The 17072-nt window shown below is 42.4% G+C and overlaps 1 protein-coding gene across 3 annotated transcripts; it reads right to left on the bottom strand.

Annotated features, from left to right (window-relative positions):
- Window positions 1-999: 999 nt before the first annotated feature.
- Window positions 1000-16974, bottom strand: Mpeg1 (macrophage expressed 1). Of its 3 annotated transcripts, none has more exons than XM_047517033.1 (2): window positions 16945-16974; window positions 1000-4778 (listed from the first exon to the last, which is right to left on the bottom strand). In XM_047517033.1, the coding sequence occupies exon 2, from the start codon at window positions 4725-4727 to the stop codon at window positions 2577-2579; it is 2151 nt and encodes a 716-aa protein (XP_047372989.1). In that variant the 5' UTR covers window positions 4728-4778; window positions 16945-16974; the 3' UTR covers window positions 1000-2576. The 3 variants fall into 3 exon arrangements, with proteins under 3 accessions (XP_047372989.1, XP_047372986.1, XP_047372987.1); XM_047517030.1 differs by lacking the exon at window positions 16945-16974 and adding an exon at window positions 16469-16497; XM_047517031.1 differs by lacking the exon at window positions 16945-16974 and adding an exon at window positions 5051-5113.
- Between the last annotated feature and the right edge of the window lie 98 nt (window positions 16975-17072).

Here is a 17072-nt window from a genome sequence, read left to right as displayed (position 1 = left end):
AGGTGAACGTCCAAATGTAATTGTTCTGTTTGTAAACTGCTGTGTTTTGAAGTGCTTTGGTGTTACTCTGAGAGGACATCACCACCTGGTGCTCATGAGGTGTATGTGCAGAAGAATAAATGGCAAATGAACAACCACTCATAGTTGTTACTGCAAACCTTCTGCTTTTTGTGGATTAGTGCACCTGAGAGGCATCCGGGTTACTTCCTCAAGACTGTAAGCAACCACAAGCCCTTCCACAAGATAAGGGGAAAGTCCCTTTGCTCTGATTTTCTTTGCCCATGTCTTTTCTACCCACACATTTGACCTGGCTTGACTTCTTGCTCCCCCAGAGGAGCAGACCACGGGGAGGGGAAATGGGAAGGTGAACTTGTGGAAGAAAGGTCATCTTTAAAATCATGAATGTTGACTTCTAAAATGTCCCTCCACCTGACTACAGTACAGTGTGTGTTTTAATCATTTCTAGACTGCCGTTTTTCAAATAAATGTTTACTATTAATCACTTCATTATTAACAAGAATACAAAAATAAAATGCAAATGCAGAACAACCAATGTCACCAAAATATGTCTCCATCACTGATAGTCCATGGGGTGTGGTGTTCGTGGAAGCCAGGACTGGACTTTCCACAGACTCCAGACTAAGGTCATCTGTTAGGAAACTAAAACTCAGCAGGGCCTGTGGGTGTAAGCCCTGCACCTAGAATCTAACTTTGTAAAGTGACTTGATGGATGTGAACAGCACAATCCCACATTCTAATTTCATATGGATGAACACTCTTGGACAGAGTGTTCCTTAGTACATATTTTAATGCATATCCATGTGCAGTTTTGTCCATAGAAGTATAAGTTTGTAAAGAACTTTGGGTTTCAATGGGCAGTTAATGCATTTAAAATCTGGCAAATCTGTACTTTGCTTTTCTGATAGTAATTGCTAAAGATTTCAGAAAGTCAATATTTGCAGAAAAGGAGTTAGTTTGGTTAAAACATACAACACACACTGGGATTTAGAACATTTTAATGCTTAAGAGGCAGAGTGAAGGGAAGAGGATATAGAAATCAGTGTCCTTGGCTGGGCAGGCAGGTAAGAGGGGCTTAAAATCTGTTCTTCGTGTCTGTATCTCAGTTGGAAATGAATGAGTATTCTTGCTCCCATTTCCCACAGCCTGGGACAACAGGCTCTTCAGAAGAGGGGTCTGCTGTCAGCTCAAACCCTTGACTGTGAACATCAACCAGGGGAGAACCAAGTCTCCTTCCTAGAAGATAACTCGCTAGCAACATTTGATATAGCGAATGAATGCATACTACTTTTTTAAAATGTGGAGCAGCACTAATGTTCTGGAGGTGACTGCAATTAGACAAGACTGGCATTCAGATTGAGCAAAGCCCCACATATTTCCAGGAGGCAATCATGCATCCTGCTCAAGACCACAGGGAGCTCAGTCTGGAACTGATATAAATGTCACAAGTGGCTCTGGATGCCTTTAAAAATACGGATTTGATCATGTCTGTCCCCTTTCTACCAGGAAAAGCACAGGTAAAGCAATTGGTGCTTTCTGTACTGTTTCGGTGCTAGGGAGGAAATGATATTCAGATGTGGACTTGGACTTGTTATTGGAATATGGGGTGTGTGTGCACATGCACCCATGCACCCAGGCTTGTGGTGGGAAGACAGGGTGCAGGCCATCCACAGAAGAGAAAGGGGGTGTATTTTGGTAACATAGAACACAAAACCATCATGTTTGAGCTATTAAATCTACATCTCCTTTCGGTGCCTCATCTGGGACTATCTAGAGAATGCTGTCACTTGGTTGGGAATAAGAATCCCAATTTCCCCTGAGCTCCAGTCTTTTTCAGATTTTTACTGCAAGTGTCCCAATAACCTCCTCACCCATTGCCTCCTAGTAGAAGCTTATAAGTTAAAATATATTCAGAGGACTTGTGGACACTAGTCAGAAGTCCAAGAGTGGTCCGGTCTCAGGAAGTCCTAGTCATGGGGCAGCTGGGGAAAGGAATTGATTTAGGCAAAATCTTCCCTTTCAGATGAACCAGAGGAGCTAACACAGCCCCTTGACACAGAGCCCTCAAAGCTGAAAATCAGTGGCCAAGTGGGGCTTCTTTATCTCTAGGGCTCTGTCTGTCTCTAGGAGCATAAAAATCCAGACAGCTTTTTAAAACACAAAATAGAGGTGGTGCTTCACAGAAACTCCGACAGCTTCCAGATTGGAAACCTCTGAAGACTTCAGACTAAATGCATAGATTCCAAATCCAGACGTCTACGTCCTCCCTCCTCTCTTTTGACACATGCACAAATATGGGAAAAGACACCTCTTCTACATTTTAGTCCCCAGGGTGGCTTTTGCTTAGCGAATCACGATGGCTCCCTCTCCCCACCTTCAACCTGGTTCATGCCGCTCATTTCCTGGCTCAGAGACCTAATTAAGAAGTCACAAAGTTATACCTGCTTTTTGTTGCATTGACACCTCAATCATTAGGAAGGCCAAAGCGGAGAAGGAAGCAACGGAAGACATGCCTGAAGCCGTGGTCGAAGACGACACAGCTGCTTCCCCGGGAAGACTTAAGCTGGACTTTGCTGTGGCTCTGGGACAAGGAAGTCTTCAGTGGGTAGAATGTCTGAAGTCAAATTCCGCCTCTCCTCCTCGAACGCCTGGTATTCCTTCCTCTTGTATTTCCGGGTGCCATAGATGGCCAAGGCGATGACAGCTGCCAGGACAGTGGTGACTCCCACTGTGATCCCAGCTGCTGCCCCTCCCGGCAGACCACTGCTGTCCCCATGGATGACCTTCATGGTTCTGCGCAGCTCCAAAGGATCCCCCAGCCTCCACTGGTGGGTCTGGGCGTCTTTAATCCAGGACCTGGCACTCTCGCTATTTGTCACAACGACAGTGTTGGTGGCAGTCTGACTTATGAGGGGTGGCCTGATAAAAGGTGGGAGCCTGGCGGGGGGCAGGGACCCTCCTGTGAAAATCCCAGCCTTGACACAGTAGGACACTTGGCATCCATCGCTGATGAAGGCGAGGTGTTGGCTAAAGCCCCCGGGACACTTTTTCAGAGAGGGTGCCATGTCTCCGGAGACAGAAGACTTTACCAGGGGGTTCCCAACTACGCAACTGAAGAACCCACCAAAGGGGACAGAAAACTTGTATCCTATCTCATAGTCCTGAGAAACACATACCTTGAGGCTTTCGAAGAGGCTCAGAGGGAGGTAGCCAACTGGGCAGGACTGTGCATTTGTCATGGGGTTTATGCTCTTACTGCTGAAGAGGCCCCCAAAAAGAAGTCCTGAGTTTGCAGGTACTTGGTCACTGACCATGCACCAAAAAGCCCTAAATTCAGCCTTTGCCACCCGGAACACATCTTCACAGACTGTCTTACAAAAGATGACCAAGTGGCACTTCCGCTCACAGTCCAAGGAGCTGTAGCCTTCCTCGTGGATCTGAGTCAGCAGATGGACTGGGGAGTAGCCAGAGGGGCAGGAGAAATTGCCAGTGAGTGGATTCTTCTGCTCCAACTTTTGGCAGAGGAGGATGCCCTCACTCCCTGAGAGCTGAGTGCATTCCTGATACACCCCACCAAAGGAGAAGTTGGTCATTTTTCCCTCACAGGATCCATCATCCGTATTGGCCTGAAAATTGAAGTTGGGTGAGTTGCCATCTGTGCATCCCGGGTAGGTGTTGAAGTTGTAATAGTGTCTCACGGCAGTTTCCACCGTGTGTGACAGCTTCCTCACCAGGGGGCTGGGCAAGTGAGGCAGCAGGTCCGGCTTGATGAAGAAATGCAGGGGCAGGCCGGCGCGATCCACGGCCACCAGGTGGTTGGTGATGCTCTGCTGCCAGTTTTGCAGGGTGATACCTGGATAAAAGGGAACCCCTCCGAGGCTCTGAACCCTGGAGTTGGTTCGGTTTGCCAGGTAGCCCTTGGTCAAGTCATCCTCGTAGGTGATGTTCGCAGATGATTTGAAGTTCACGGTGTTTAAGAAGGTAACCCCAGCGGACACGGTCACACCTATGCGGCTGTCCTGGCTGTTCTGGAGGAAGGAGGACTTGATATGGTCCTCCTGCATGAGAGCAGCCCCGGCATCCATACTGGTGATGACATGGGTACCATAGTTGAGGACCAGGAGCTCCGCCAGGTAGGTGGCCATCCTGGTCTGATTGTTCTCGAGACAGTCAGAGATGTCCATGAGGTCTTTCATAAACCCCGAGCTTAGTTCTGAGGTTGGGTCAATTTTGACCGTGTAGACCAGGTTTCTTACCTGAACACGAGTAGTGACAGCCTGGTCCCTCACTTGAAGGGTCTTCATCCTCTGGAATTCAGAGGAGAACTTGCCATTGACCTTGGAAAAAGCAGAGATCTCCATGTTGATGGAAGCAGAGATGCTGCTCTGGTAATTCATCCAGGATTCCAGGATTTCTGAGTTCAACTCCAGGTTGCTCTGTTTCTGGGGAATGGTGAAAATTTCATCGGGGATGATGTACTGTCCATCCTCTGTGGTCCTACAGTTGGTGTAAGTCAACTCTATGACCCGCCCCATGTCCGTGTTGCGCAGATTATCCCAGCCCCCTCCGGGGAGGACCTCCAGCACAGGTATTTTCAGGGCGTTCTTGCATCTTTGAACTCCAGTCTCCTCGTTCTCTCCTAGAGGCTTGTCTGTTGCGGCACACGCCACCACTGTCCAGAAGAGCATGGCAGCCCTGAAGCTGCTCATGGTGCTGACAGCCCCGGACACACCAGCTCAAAGCAGCAGCCAGTGAGCACACTGAAAGATGGAAAAGAAAGCTGTGGCTGAAACAGAAATTTCAACCGTTCTCCTAAAGTCAACAGTTCCTCTTTAGTTTAATGCAATTGCAAAATGGGGAAATGAAAGTTGGTGGGAATATTAAAGTCTATTAAAACTTTGAAAAACTTACGTCTTTCTAGATATGCAAACAGAGTCCTGTGCTTAAAAGTTCACCTCCCTCTGTTGCCTACCCACAGATGGCTACTCTGCAGCAGCGGTGGGCCCCCCAAAAATGTGACCCCACACCTTACCACTCCTCCACCAGAAGGCTCTGGTTTGGGTTGGGTTCTTTGTTCACTTTCTGGGACTTGATGTTTTAAATTTCGCTTGACTTCTCTCTCCTGGGATGCCAGGGACAGTTTCCTTTTACTGGAAATGCAGAGGGGTGTGGCCACCTCACCCTTACTGAGATACCCTGTCTCCACCATACCCTGAGTTTGCCTTTAACCTGAGGGTGGAAGCCCACAGAAGAAAGGAGTGAAAACCGTTGACATGTTTATTGGAAATGGCATTATCTGAACCAGAGCTGAATGTGCCCACTAGGATTCCTGCTGGGAAACCTCAGTCTGCATTGTTCTAGGCATTGAAGTGTAGGCGGGGACCCCCCACACTGTGTTGTTGTTTCCTTTCAGAGAGAAATGTTCAAGCAAAGGCAAACACATGCTATAATCTAGATTCTGATTTACCCAAAACACACAGTGGTCAAGGGATATATGTACACAGGTACACGCATCTACATAATCTTCCATGTGTACGCAGTTTGCAGTTAAGTTGTACCTTTGGTACCTCTTATGCCTTTTTATCCTGTTGTTAAGTGCATTCAGTTGGCATGGGTGCATAAAAAGGGATGTGCCTCTTCTATTTGTTTTAAAGCAACAATTCATTTTTTATATCATTAGGAAAACATATGTCATGAATTTTGTTTTGTGTGCTGACACCAGGTCAGCTAGACCCCATAATTTAGAACAATGTCCCTAAACCCATTGATCTAGTTCCAGGATTAATTGAAGCCCAGCTCAATGAATTCTTTGGGATAATTAGAGTGGGTCTGAGTATAGTTAGTGGTAGCCACAGAACGCAGAGAAATTAACAAAGCAAGCTCCCAACTGCACCCTCACATCTTCAAAATCAGACCATCAACCAGACGCAGCGCTGAGACTGCAAAGAGAATCATTTTTCAACCCACAGGTATCACCGCACTGTCCCCTGCACGCATCCTAAGAAGCAGGTTCCGAGGAATTGACTTAGCTCAGACTGTGACTGACGTAGCTGAGAAGGGTTTCAGAAGAACATGAGGCCAGTTGCCTAGATTCACAGGCTGAATTTCTCTAGTGATTGTTTTAAACCCCTGGTGGTATTCTGTAATCCAGAAACACCACATTCTGGGTCTATTCAGGCCCCAGTTACCAAGCTTCAGGGAATCAACTCACACCAAGAAGGGCTGACTTATGAACCAATGACTAGCCCATGCTTGGCTAGAGTGCCTATCCTCTGCATAGGATGTTCTGGCTGAGTTATAATCAGTGTGTTATAAGTTGATACCTCAACAGAGATCCTAGTATCAGAAAAAGGACAGTTCAGTGTCCTTGAGTACTTCTGGTAACTCAGTACCTGCACACGTCTCTTCAAATGTTTTAGGGGTGGTTCCTGAGGATGGGAATACTCTTCTTCTTACACTGGTTGGAGATGTGCTCACCATTCTTACTGTTTTCTCTTTGCTAGATCCTGTTGAGACCTCACTCTTCTGCAATGAGAAGCTCACCCAGGAGAATATAGACAATTCTATATTCAGGTGTTCCTAAATATTTAAATAGCGAGTCATCGTCTTTTTTCTTATTATTTTTATTTTTTAGTACTGGGGACTGAGCCCAGGGACACTCAGTCACTGAACCACAACCCCAGCCCTTTTTATTTTTTTACCTTGAGATAGGGTCTCATTAAGTTGCTTAGGGTCTCACTAAATTGTTGAGGCTGGTCTTTAACTTGGAATTCTCCCGCCTCATCCTCAGGAATTGCTGGGATTACAGGAGTGTGTCACCTTGCCTGGCTTTTTAAAAAATTTTTGTTCATTTTTGCTGTAGACTTTCTCTTCATTTTTATCACAGAAAAAAATGGAAGATAGAGAAAAGAGCTAATTAGAGGGAAATTATATAACAAAATAGCATAATTATTTCTAAAAATTTTAATAAATGAGAGATTCTTATGTCATAACGTTGTGATAAAAGGATGATATGCATCCAGCTTGACCCCAACTATGTGATATACATATTATGACATTTGTTATATTATAGTGATAACTATAACTAGAGGAACCTACACCAACCAATTAACAGTGATTATATCTCACTGGTAGGTTTATGAATTACTTGATTTTCCTTCCCTCTTTTCTCTGTTTTGCTAAGTTTTCAACAGTGAGCCTGTCTTACTTATTTAAGAAATTTTTACTGAGAATCTACCGAGTACCAAACAGCAGTAGGTACCACTTTTGTACTCAGGAAGATAACCCAAAAAATACATGTATTTTTTAAGAGGAAAAATTATTTCTGGAATTTTCATATGCCTAAAATGGTCAAAACAGATGGACGCTGTGATTCCTATGCTCAAGGAAGTTCTCTTCAACTCAGGGCAAACAACGAAAGGAGAAGTCTCAGGAGGGGAAATTTGGGCTCAACCTCAAAGTATGTGACAGGGGCAGGAAGTGTGGCCCATGAGGTCCAGGCAGGAGGAAGTGGGCCAGGAGAGGGATGGAGTGTTTCACCTGCACCTTACCTGTCTTACACAAGTCACCTCTGCGTTCTTTCTTTCTTTTTTTTTTTGATACTGAAATGCATATGCAGTCACATGCACTCACCAGATGGCCACCCTGGAGAGGAGGGGCTGTGGCTAAGTGCTGAACTTTGACCTCTAAGAGAAAGAGGCAACTCTTCCACAAAAGGTATAGGTCTGCAGTGCTGAAAAGCAATTTCACTTCCTCCAACAAGAAGCAAGAGGGAAGTCCCACGTCTGCTTTCTTTCTCAGTTTGAACACGTGCAGACTTCTGACACCACCTCGTGTGGAGCTAAACCGTGATTCACATCTCAGGTTCAGTTCTGCGTGGGCTCAGAACTGGTTCAGTTGGCTCCTACTTCTGCATTTCACCTGTGCTCAGAAACAGCGTGTCTGCCAGGACTCTTGTCCTTTCTTATTTCCAGCAGGAATCTAGAAGACCGGTCTGAAAACCAATGGGTCAATCATCGCTAAATGGATTGGAGCACTATGACTTCACAGACTCTGAAGTTTTATAAAGTTCATTCCAGAAAATCTCAGAGGTATTAGTAACAGAGTCCTACGCCAGAGGTCTGACTTTGGGAATGCAATAAATCAGCAGCCACCGGCCCCCAAAACCAAACAGAAAAGGTAATGGTGAAAAGCAGGAATCAGTCCTCACCTCTGTCTTCAAAGGACTGACAATAAAAAATAAATAAATCAACTTGGCATCTCTGCCTCCATGTTACTTCTGTTTTCAGGGGACTGACAATAACTCAGGTTTTATAGAAAGGGGAATGAGGGTAAAGTTTGGGAGTGTGGATAGCTGGAGGCTTTGCACAGCTGGCAAAGCAAGCCATCTTGATGGCGTGTGGTCTGTCCATCATCTCAGGTTTGGTCAGGCAGGCCTTATTGGCATTAGACAGTTGCTGTTGCCTAGGGAACAGGAACAGCTTCAACTCCTCACATGAGGTTTATCAACCAGACCCACTGTTCCTGGAATCCAAGGTGATGCAGCAAAGGAGACAGATGCAGAATGGAGGAAGAGAAGCCACGTCGGTGTATTTTTTTATTTATTTCAGTACTGGGACTGAACTCAGAGACACTCTACCATTGAGCTACATCCCCAGTCCTTTTTATTCTTTTATTTTGAGGCAGAACTTCACTGATGGTGTAGATCAATAGTAGAGCACTTGCCTGGCATGTCGGAGGGCTGAGTTCAATTCCCACAATTAAAAAAAAAATGTTGAAACAGGGACAGGGTTTTGGTAAATTGCCCAGCCTGGCCTCCAAATTGCAATCCTTCTGTCTCAGCCTCCAGAGTCACTGGGATTACAGGCACGCACCACCACGTCCAACTCAAGAGATGTCAAATCTTCAATCCTTCTTTTAGATGCCCATGGAACATTGGCAGGCAAAAGTGAAGAGTGTAGCCAAGGTGTGGTGCTGCACATCTGTAATCCCACAGACTCTGGAGGCTGAGGCAGAAAGATGGCAAGTTCAAGGCCAGCCTCAGCAATTTAGCAAGATTCTAAGTAACTTAGTGAGAACTTGTTTCAAATTAAGAAATAATGGATGTTCTATCAAAATGTATAAATGCATTCTACTGCCATGTACAACTAATTAGAACAAATAAAAAATTAATAGAAAAAAAGAAAGAAAAAGGGTTGTAGATACAGCTCAGAGGTAAAGGGTCCATGGGTTCAATTCCCAATACCTCCCCCACAAAATTTAGAAATCAAAATGAAGAGTCTAAATCCTTGTTACAATTCCCTGTTGTGTTTGGTCTATTCCTGAATCTCAAGGGTGTTAACCAATCTGGACTTGCAGGTGTTAAGACCTGGTGGTACACTGGACTTTAAATAATTATTGAAGTACATCAGCAAAAAGGGTCAGATGTTTAAGCCCAAAATTAGAAGTTCCACTACAAATTGTAAAGCAGAATGCAAAAGGAAGTCAAAGTCAGAAGATAGCCAACTAAATAAATTGCATGGGTAGTTTATCCATCCATCCATCTATTTATTTATTTATTTTTCAAATAAGTGTCCCTAAGGACCAATAAGTTATATTAATCATTATTATTTTAATTATATATATTTATAGGGTTCAATGTGATAATTTGATACAGGTATACCATGTGTAATGATCAAATCAGGGTAGTTAGCATTTCCATCTCCTTAGATTTCTTTCCATGTTTTTTGTTGGTACGTTATATTTGTACATAATAGTGTATTTGATGTTACATATTCATACAGGCACAAATATAACAATATAATATGGCTAATATTATGCCTTAATATTTCCCCTTTCCCTCCCATTCTTCCTTCCCCTGATCCCTTTCCTTTACTCTACTGATCTCCCTGTGATTTTCGTGATTCTCCCTCCTTTTAAATAGCTCCATGGATATGGACTACTAAAAAAGAAAACACATTTGGAATCAGAAAATAAATCGTAACTCTGTTGTTCCTGTCTGAATAGAGAGGGCTGGGGAGATAGCTCAGTTGGTAGAGTGCTTGCCTTGCAAGCACAAGGCCCTGGGTTCAAATCCCCAGCACCACAAAAAAAAAAAAAAAAAAAAATAGAGAGTCCTTGTCTGAGCTGAGTTCTGTCTCCTGTATGGAGGTGGCTGGTGAAAGGGCTTTGAGTAAGGCAGTCATGTCCAGGAACCCCTTCTTCATAATGTCTCAGTTTTGCAGGGCACGATGGCCTACACCTGAAATCTCAGCCACTAGGGAGGCTGAGGCAGGAGGATCACAAGTTTGAGGCCAGTCTGGAAAAGGTAATAAAATAAATTCTTATCTCAAAAAACAATTATTTTAAGGGCTAGGATGTAGCTCAGTGGCAAAGCATTTGCCTCACATTCACAAAACCCTGGGATTGATTCCCAGTTCCAAAAAAAAAAGAAGACCCCACCAAAAAATATAAAGATATAAAGATTAAAAAAAAAAATTTAAAAAGGTCTGGTGGGAGGGGGTGCAGCTAGGTGGTAGAGTATCCCTGGGTTAAATCCTCAGTATTACAAAAACTAATTAATTAGCTAATTAATTAACTAAAAAGTAATTTTTCAACTTTATTTCTGGTAAGGCTGACACAAGTGCACATCTCAAGTTACATTTAAAGGGACCACTGCCTTTCCCTTTTAATTGTCCCGCATGACTTCCCTTGACTTTTTCTCTTTCCTCTTAGTACATTTGGGTATACTTCCCTGTTGGGTGTTTGGGACCAAATAGGTGACCTATATTTTGGCCAAAACCTAACCTCTTTCTTTTCTACTGTTAAGGTCAGCTGAGACCACTCAGGGGTTACTTTTAGGAACTTGGAAGGAGCCTCTGGGCTTCTTCAGTCTTTTCCTTGGCTAGTTGTGCCATGTGGCAGGAAGGGTCAGGGGCCTGCTGACCACATGTGGCTTCCTTTGTAAAACACCGCAGACATTTCCCTCTGACCCTCCTCCTTGCACAATGTACACTGGTTAGCTTGCTGTTCTCTAGGGTTCTCATAGTTTCCTGATCAGAAGATTAGGTGACTCACCAGAATTGCCCGACCCTTAGAGGGGTCCCATTGTTCCTTGGGCCCTGGCTGACCTTAAAGGACAAGGACCAAAATATTGATTTTATTTTTCTTAGCCATTTTATTTTCTGATTTTGGCCTCTCTGTCTGTCGTTGAACACCCAGAAGATTTCTACCAACCTTAAAATTGAAGTAGTGGTCCTAATTTTAACTTTTACATTTTTACAGTTACCACTTCCATTTAATTGGGGTCAGTATTAATATGGGAAGCCAGTTATAGCCTATCCACCCTATAGGTGATGTCTTAATATTCCAAACTGACTCAGGTTATTCTGGTAGAAGTTGTACTTTTATAAAATACTAACAGGCAACAGTTAAAAAATTTTTTTTGAACTGGGGATTGAACCTACGGGCGCTTCACTCCTGAAAATATCCCCAGGCCTTTTTAATTTTTTATTTTTTAGACAAGGTTTCACTAAATTTCTAAGGGACTTGCTAAATTGCTGAGGCTGGCCTTGAACTTGCAACCCTCTTGCCTCAGCGTCCTGAGCAAACAGTTAAAAAATTTTAGAATGAAAATACAAACAAAATTAACAAGAGCGAAATCATATTTAGTTTGTGTAATACTTCTGAGTCAAGAAACATAATTTATAACATTAATATACCTTTGATATTTGATTAGCCTCTACAAAAATCTATAATTTGTCAAATCGATCACATGTAAACCTAAATCAAACAGAAAGGCTATGTAAGAGGACTTAATTTCCTTTTTTAGCCTCCTATCAAACATTTGCAGGCAAAAGTGATGTCTAAGTCCTTGTTACAAATATATATTTATATATATATGTAATATATAGGTTATATTTGCACATGAATATACATGTTTACAAATACATAGATATATATGTACATATCTATCTATCTAGAAAAAAAGGTCTTACAGAAATAAGAAACAAAGAATATTTGAACTTACATTTACAATTAATAGTATTTTAACTTACAAATGACTCGCATGTTTATAAATGTTTATTCAGTTTATATATACCATTTTAACAGATATTTTTGGATTAGCCATGAGCTGGGCATGGTGGTGTACAGCTGTAGTCCCAGCAACTCAGGAGGCTGACCCAGGAGGATTTCAAGTTTGAGACCAGTCTGAGCAACTGTCTCAAAAACATAAATAAACAAACAAACAAAAAAAGAGGTGGCATAGCACAAGAAATAAAAGCAAGAATCAATAACTGGGATAGATTCAAACTAAAAAGCTTTCTCTCAGCAAAGGAAACTATCAGCAATGCAAAGAAAGAGCCTACAGAGTGGGAGAAAATCTTTGCCAATCATACTTCAGATAGAGCACTAATCTCCAGAATCTATAAAGAACTCAAAAAACTCTACACCAAGAATGCAAATAATCCAATCAACAAATGGGCTAAGGAAATGAATAGACACTTCACAGAAGAAGATCTACAAGCAATCAACGAACATATGGAAAAATGTTCAACGTCTCTAGTAATAAGAGAAATGCAAATCAAAACCACCCTAAGATTCCATCTCACCCCAATTAGAATGGCGATTATCAAGAATACAAGCAACAACAGGTGTTGGCGAGGATGTGGGGAGAAAGGTACACTCATACATTGCTGGTGGGGCTGCAAATTAGTGCAGCCACTCTGGAAAGCAGTGTGGAGACTCCTTAGAAAACTTGGAATGGAACCACCATTTGACCCAGCTATCCCACTCCTTGGCCTATACCCAAAGGACTTAAAATCAGCATACTACAGACATACAGCCACATCAGTGTTCATAACTGCTCAATTCACCATAGCCAGATTGTGGAACCTACCTAGATGTCCTTCAATTGATGAATGGATAAAGAAACTGTGGTATATATATACAATGGAATATTACTCAGCTATAAAGAATGATAAAATTATGGCATTTGCAGGCAAATGGATGAAATTGGAGAATATCATGCTAAGTGAGATAAGCCAATCTCAAAAAACCAAAAGACGAATGATATCGCTAATAAGTGGATGATGACACATAGTGGGGGGTTGGAGGGGTTAGTGTTAGGGTTAGAGTTAGGGTTAGGGAGGGGGGCAAGAATGGAGGAAGGAAGGACTGTATAGAGGGAAAAGAGGGGTGGGAGGGGTGGAGGGGAAGAAAAAATAACAGAATGTAAACGTATGATTACACAAATGGTACGCCTTTACGCCATGTACAGAGAAACAAAATGTATCCCATTTGTTTACAATAAAAAAAAAAAAAGAAAATCAATAGGTCAGTCAATAATCTAGGTTTCAAGTGACAGAAAACCAACTCAAAGTAACATCAGCAAAGGGTGTGCTTTTCTGTTACAAGTAAAAAACCCTGGTGAAGTTCTGATTGCAGGAACAACTGGTTTCAGTGATCCACTGTCTTTTCATTTCTTAGGTCCCATTCTTTTTCTTTCTCCCCTGTAGCCATAAGATGGCAGTAAGTTTTTCATGTTCAGTTCCAACCAGTCATTTTTGGGCCTCTAAAATAATCTGCCTCAAACCAAGTTGGCAGACTCCATGCCTCTTTGTTCAGGGGACTTCCATGCTGACTTCTTAGGCCTGATCACCTGCCCCATGCAGAGGGGGACTTCAGGAAAATCAGGAGCTGATTATGGAGAAGAGAAAAGAGATACACCCTTTGAGCAGACTCCCCTCTGATCTGCAGAGGAACAGCAGTCTACACCATAGAGTTGGGAAACAACTGTTCATGTCAGCTCATGTCACTGTCCAAGACTCCAGGTACCAGGACATCCCCACTTTATAGATGAGGAGATGAGGGCCCACTGCAAAACCACTGGCCTTGAAGGTGGTAGAGTCAGAATATGAAGTTAAATCTAGTCTCCAAAGGGATGTTTTGAATCAATCTTGGCCTCCCAGATCACTGCTAGTCTTCCACAGGGAGAAATTATCATAGACCAGAGCAAGAAAGGGAAAGCAGGAAGAATGAAGACTCCCTAACAGCACCTCACAGAGGCCCTGCATTGGTCAGTTTGTTGCTGGGTTTGGGAGTTTTCCTTTCTGCTCATGCCTTTTAAAGTTTTCCCCATATATTTATTTTCATGTCACTTTTGCAATTTTGTTACTTCTATTATTTTTTGTTCACTTATTTTCCTAAGTCAATTTGTCTGTTATACTTACAAAACTGTATTTAAAACTCCAAATGTTTATGGCAATTGTCAATCAAAATGAGTACCACTTGCCTCAAATAAAAATTAACTTCAAAATCCCAAAAAAAGAGGTGGGAATGTAGCTCAGTGGCAAAGAGCTTCTTGGTTCGATCTCCAGTACCCACCCTACCACCACAACATACCCGCCAAAATTAAGTAAAACAAAAAAAGGCTGGGGAAGTAGCTCAGTGGTGGAGTGCGTGCCTCGCATACTCATGGACCTGGGTTTGATCTCCAGCACCACAAGACAAAGAAAAGAAGAAAAATTACACATGAAAACTAATATATCAGACAAGCATAGTTAGCACTTTAAGCTATCTTTATTGTTGTTGTTTTATTATTATTTATTATTGTTGTTTTTATTATTATTTATTTTATTATTGTTGTTTTATTATTATTATTATTTATTTTATTTGTTATTATTTTGCCAAAGGAAAAAATCGAAAAGCAATGGATATTTCATCTTAAACATCTTCACAGAGAAGAATACAGTCCTAATTGGCTGATAACCAGGGCCGAAAAGATGGCGTGTTCATAATTCTAAAGACATCTTTATTTTTATCTTATAACAAATTTGTATTAACTTTTTTAAAGGCATTTGGGATTGTGTCTTTTTAAATTTGTAAGTGCTTGTTTCTTTATAAGCCAATTTCCTACAATGTAGACACAACACACAATACACACAGTACACAAACATACATACAAGTAGAAAACAAAGGTTTTATAACTTTTGTTTAGATTCATCATTTGACAGCTTTTAAAAAGTTAGGCTGCTGATATTTACTATACCTCTAAGCAATCCCTAATCTTAAATCCGCATTTCCAAAGGTGTGACTTAGTTGAAAGAGTGTAGAAAATTTGCACCTCAAAGACACAGAAGTTAGTACAAACATCACCCTGAAGGGCACAGACAAAGGTCTCATGAAAGAAAAAGTTTTAAGAGTGAGTTTCATGCAGACCTAAGTTAATATCTTTGTCTATTTAAAAAGTTAGCCAAACCCAGTAGAGAGGTCAATGTCTGTAATCCCAACCACTGCCAAGGCAGAAGGATCCCAAGTCAAGTTCAATGCCAGCTTCAGTAGTTTAGTGAGGCCCTGAGCAACCTAGACTCAGCTTCAAACTTGAAAAAGAAAATAAAAAGGGCTGGGGACTTAGCTCAGTGGTAAAGACCTCCTCAGGTCAATTCCCATGGGGTACAAATAGAAAAGAAAAAGAAAAAAATTAATCAAGAGAGGGCAACACCCTTACAAAGGGAAACTTCTTTTGTATAGCATGAGAGAAATCATATTTTGGAGCACTCTCTGGTTGATAAGTCCTTGCTCTATTTTCCAATGACTCTAGATCAGTGTGCACGAAAACCAGTTTTGGAACATTAAATGTTCACAATTTTTTTAAAGTCAAGGCCCCAAGTAAAATAGGCTGGAGTGCTGGATGGGGTTTGCCTCCAAATCCTTTCTCCATCCTTGAGTTTATTTCCCATTTTGCTGGAAATATTGCTTCTCCCAAAATTTCAGCCTTCTAACTGGTGGATCTGTGCTTTGGATTCAAAGGAGGCAAGTTTGCAATGACCAGGAGAAAGACAAAAAGCAAAAAGGCAAATTTATGTAATGGAGTAGCGGGAGAAAAAGACCAAATGCTAATAAGCCATGTTCTGATAAGGGTTCTGAAACAGGATATCCAAACCAACCAGCTCGGAACAAAGAACCACTAACCAAGCAAAATAAATTTCCAGTAGGGATTGTTACTGCCAGCTCTCAGACTCTTTTGGCCTTTATCATCAGTCATCAGAAGCAGACTGACAACCAGACTAACAGACAACAGAACCCGTGAACAATCACTTTAAACCAGAGCACACTTCCAGATACATAGGACATGCTGCACCACAACAAGAAATCACATTTTTCTTAGTCATAGGTTTGTAGCTATAATTAGATCAGACAACCAAAATTCTCCCTAGGGGACAACTTCACAGAATTAGTGCTTTCCATCCTTATGCAAATGACAAGAGATCTCCTCAACCCAATCTTGTTTCTTTGAGAACTTTAAGTTCCCTCCCTGCTACGGAGGCCAAAGATTAGAATCCAAACTTCCCTGTTAAGCAAAATGGCAGAAGCCCAAATCAGTTGAAAAGAAGCCAAATTGGCTCACAAGATCCCCCAAATGACAAGGAAAAAGGGTGAGGTTCAATGTGCAGTGTTCAGAAGAACTTACCGGGGCTCAGATATCGGGAGCCCAGAGAGTGCAAAAGTTTGTTTCTCCGTGTCTCCAAATAATGGCAAAAAGCAGCCAATGCTGTCACAAAGTGGAAAGAAAGGGAGAAACCCTGAAATAAATATAATTTCAGCAGCTGCCTGGGTCCCTCCTTTTCTGCCCTTTAGGTTGGAGGTCAGCTAGCTACAAGTAGCTAATGCCCTAAGGGCATGCTTTCTCCTGATGGGGCTCCCCAAAGCTGTTACCAGGGTCCTAGGCCAGAGGCCTGACTCTGGGCATCCAACAGATCAGGTTGAGCCACTTGTCCCCAGAACCAAACAGAAAGGCAATAGGGAAAAAAGCATGAGAAGCATTTTAATTAGTGTGGCTACACCTGGAAGAGAAAGGGGCCCATGTTCTTAGCTCTGTCTTCAAGGGACTAACAATGATTTTGAGGTTTCATAGAAAGGGGCAGAGGTCCAGAAATGGGGGTTTACCTAGCTGGAGTCACACAGCTGCCAAAGGGAAAGATCTTGACCAGGTGTGCTCTGTCCTTCATCTCAGGATTGGTCAGCTGACCCCTTGTGGGCATAAGGAAGTTGCCTGGCGGGTAACTTCCACTGGT

This window comes from Sciurus carolinensis, chromosome 11 (genome assembly GCF_902686445.1).
Source record: "Sciurus carolinensis chromosome 11, mSciCar1.2, whole genome shotgun sequence".
Taxonomy (NCBI): Eukaryota; Metazoa; Chordata; class Mammalia; order Rodentia; family Sciuridae; genus Sciurus; species Sciurus carolinensis.
Note: the sequence above shows the minus strand (reverse complement) of the source record. Positions and strands in the feature narration are given on the sequence as shown.